At 41.8% G+C, this 3,746-nt stretch overlaps 1 protein-coding gene across 1 annotated transcript; it reads left to right on the forward strand.

Moving 5' to 3' along the window:
- The first annotated feature begins 2,885 nt into the window (after positions 1–2,885).
- On the forward strand, positions 2,886–3,490 carry LOC126003857 (protein phosphatase inhibitor 2-like). The gene is given in 2 exon segments (XM_049770207.1): positions 2,886–3,239; positions 3,241–3,490. Coding segments are annotated over 2 exon segments (486 nt in total). The 5' UTR covers positions 2,886–2,934; the 3' UTR covers positions 3,422–3,490.
- The last annotated feature ends 256 nt before the right edge of the window (positions 3,491–3,746 follow it).

A 3,746-nucleotide genomic window follows, 5' to 3' on the forward strand; every position in this document is an offset into this window, starting at 1 on the left:
AGAACTCACAAGCTGGAAATTATAGAAGTACCTGATAGAGAAGATAGCAACATTTAACTTTATTAAAGAGGCAAAGTAATAAACAGAAATTGTAATGAAAGAATAGGCAGATTTCATAAAGAACCAAATGAAATATGGAATATTGAAAACAATATTGTCATTGAAATAAAAATGAGTGAGTCTAGGAATATTGAAAACAATATTGTCATTGAAATAAAAATGAGTGAGTCTAGGAGCCTAGAATATAATTCAAAGAAGTAGAGCATATGCCTAGCATGATAAAGTCCCAAGTTCTATCCCTGGCACTGCATGCAACCCCTTTGAGACTCCTGCTACTCTCCAGTACTTGTAGGTATGACTCAGTGCCCTCAGACATCATAACACTATATCAGACACTGAACAGTCAGGTTCACTGCTGAATGGAAGATCACAGGGAATGTCTGCCCTTTTTAAAGAAAAACAAAAGTGAACACATTTAATCAAACCTCACAAGTTAATAAATATGGTCACCGCTTCACTATTGTTTATTCTTTTATGATATATACAAATGTATTATATGAACATATAAAATACGTTAGGGATAATTCAAGGATTTCTATATAGGAAACATACACTCAGTAGAGCTGTATTCCTACCATGTCTCATTTTAAATTATGTTCAGCAGCATTTCTTTTAAATTTATTGGTCAGTTTCTGCTTGGTATATTCCAAGTGTGCTGTTATATTGTAGTTTGACAATAAAGCTTTTTGTCATTATCAATTCAACCCTTGAACCTAAAAATAATCTCTCAAAAAATGAATGCTTATTTCTAGAGTGAAGTGAAAGTTATTTTTTTCTAATTCTAAATTCAAGTGAGAGAGGATTTTCCTAGACCTTGTGCAACTAAGATTAGAAAAGTACCACCAGGATGAGTGGTGGTACCCCTAATCTTCTGGAAGAGAAGATAGCATATTTTTTCTGTGTACTTTATGGCTTTATCAATATTTGTTTTCCATATAAACACTAACTAGGACCAAAACTAGGACCAAGACCCACCAATACTGAAGCTCTCATAAACTTTGATCCACAGTGATGAAAAAAAATAAGAGTAGCTTATACCTTCATTTCTTAAAGTGTGGAGTGGGTAACTAAAAAAAAAAGTTTCAAATTTTCTCTCAATTTATTTCTATAAATGTATTACAATGTATTACTATAAAGCCAATCAAACTGGCACCTCTAATCAACAAGGGTTGGACAGAGTTTGAGACAAATACAAATACACAAGGAGACAAACAAATACACATGAGCTGTCCAACCTCTTTAAGGTCTCCTAGGCAGCTCTAAAGTGAGTACACAGGTTGGCCATTTACTCAGAATCAATTTTACTACCTCACTCTTATTCTCAGCAGGTGAGTTATTGTTTAAGTTGATTAAAAAAAAAACCTTTAAGACAGTTTAAAAGTAGATCAAAAATTCAGTGGATACATTAAGAGCAGACAGCAGGGGGCCGGAGCTATAGCATGCAGATAAGGCGTTTGCCTTGCATGCAGAAGGACGGTGGTTCTAATTCCGGCATCCCATAGGGACCCCGGAGCCTGCCAGGAACGATTTCTGAGTGTAGAGCCAAGAGTAACCCTTGAACGCTGCCGGGTATGACCCAAAAACCAAAAGAAAAAAAAAAGAGCAGACAGCAGGATATTTCACACAGCTAATCAGCAGACACCGTTGAAGCATAAAGTCATGAAAATTTCAATTCTATTTTGCCTATCTTGCCCTTGACATCTAGACCAGTCTGTTTTATTCTATGCTGGAGTTAACCCAAGGTGAATAGGCTCTGAATGGACCTGAAGCACAGCATGGGCATTGCGAGGATTAAGGAAACAAGACAAACATACTAGAGAAAAATATGGTTAGGGTGCTCCTAGCTTTGTGTATTTTCCTGGACTAAGATATTTATTGTTTAGTTGTCAATGAACAGGGAGGAAGGGTAGATGTTGTTACAGACAAAAGTACTTAGTCAAGTCAGTGGAGATAAGGTGAGGGACAGAAACTGAGGAGGGGGACCTATCTAATGTTAACCAAGCCTGGGAGGGTCTTTACATCTCAAAAGGGGCTTGTGAAAGGAAGAGGAAGCTAGGACAAAGTCTCTGTGGATAGTCTTCCTCGGGAAGAGAAGGCAGACAGAAGAGTAAATACAGGAGCTTCATCAGTAAAAAATTATTTGCTGATGCCTGTGTTCAGGTAACTCAATTTAAGAGTCCTTAAATCATCTTTCCACCACTCTTGTTGGACTACCAGCACTCTAGCTAAACTTATTTCTTGGATGTCTTCATATGCAACAATTCTATCCTTTGTTGCATTTCTCTGCTCATGTATAGTCTAAGATCCATGTTGCTTTGTCCAGGACACTATCCCAAACTTGGGATTAGGTTTTTGTTGTTGTTGTTGTTGTTGTTGTTGTTGTTGTTTGGCCACACCCGGTGATGCTCAGGAGTTACTCCTGGCTATGCGCTCAGAAATCACTACTGGTTTGGGGGACCATATGGGACACCAGGGAATTGAACCTAGGTTCATCCTAGGTTAGTACCTGCAAGGCAAATGGCCTACTTCTTGTGCCACTGCTCTGGCCCGGGGTTAGATTTTTGTTCTCTCACATTAATGTTTATTATATGCTCAAGTCATGTAACAAATTTTCAAGCAAAAAGGAGTAACAAGGCGGGGTGCGCTGGTCCGGCTCGGAGGGCGCGCGGCTGAGGCGCCGGCGGCGGGGTGGCGCCGCTTCTCTCTCCGGCGTCGCCGGCTCGTTTGTGTCGCGGCCGGCTCGGCGACGGCAGGCGCGCCCGCCCGCTCTGGGCCCCGAGCGGCCTGCCCGACTGACCCCGCGCCCGCCCTTCTCCGTCCCCGACCGGCCCGACGCCGACCGCGACGCTGAGCCGACCGCCGGAGCGCCGGGCAATGGCGGCCTCGACGGCCTCGCACCGGCCCATCAAGGGGATCCTGAAAAACAAGAGCTCGGCGGCCAGCTCGGTGGCCAGCGCGGCCGAGCAGCCCGGCCGCAGCGTGGACGAAGAGCTCAGTAAAAAATCCCAGAAATGGGATGAAATGAACATTCTGGCAACATATCACCCAGCAGACAAAGACTATGGTTTAATGAAGATAGATGAACCTAGCACACCTTATCATAGTATGGTAGGTGATGATGATGATGTATTGAGTGATTCAGAAGCCAGTGAAACCATAACCCCAGCTCTCTTAGCTAAAAAAAAAGAAGCGACAGTTTGAAATGAAAAGGAAGCTTCACTACAATGAAGGACTGAATATTAAATTAGCTAGACAGTTAATTTCGAAAGATCTAAATGAGGAGGAAGAGGAAGATGAAGAAATGCCAGAGGAAGTTACATCTGGAGGAACTGTGAACATGGAAGAATCAAGTCAAGGTTGATATTTCAGAAATATGACTGAGACTCTTATATTTCTTTGTGCCTAAATGAAAACCTTATTTTGTTTTGATTTTTTTTTCCATTTGTATGTGTATTGGGAATTGAACCCCAGAGCACCTTGGTTTTTGTATGCCTTTTACTATTATTTTGTTGTTTGGGGTTGGTGGGTGGGTGTGGGTTTTTGGTTTTTGAAGGATAGTTTTGGTTTGGATTTTGGTGCAGGGGGTTTTGTTTCTTATTGTTTGCAGGGTGGGAAGCCCATCTGTTGGTCCTGGAGGGCTACTCCCAGTGGTGCCTAGGAGTGAATCTGAGGCTTCTGCATATGAA

The sequence above is a fragment of the Suncus etruscus genome, chromosome 1 (assembly GCF_024139225.1).
Source record: "Suncus etruscus isolate mSunEtr1 chromosome 1, mSunEtr1.pri.cur, whole genome shotgun sequence".
Taxonomy (NCBI): Eukaryota; Metazoa; Chordata; class Mammalia; order Eulipotyphla; family Soricidae; genus Suncus; species Suncus etruscus.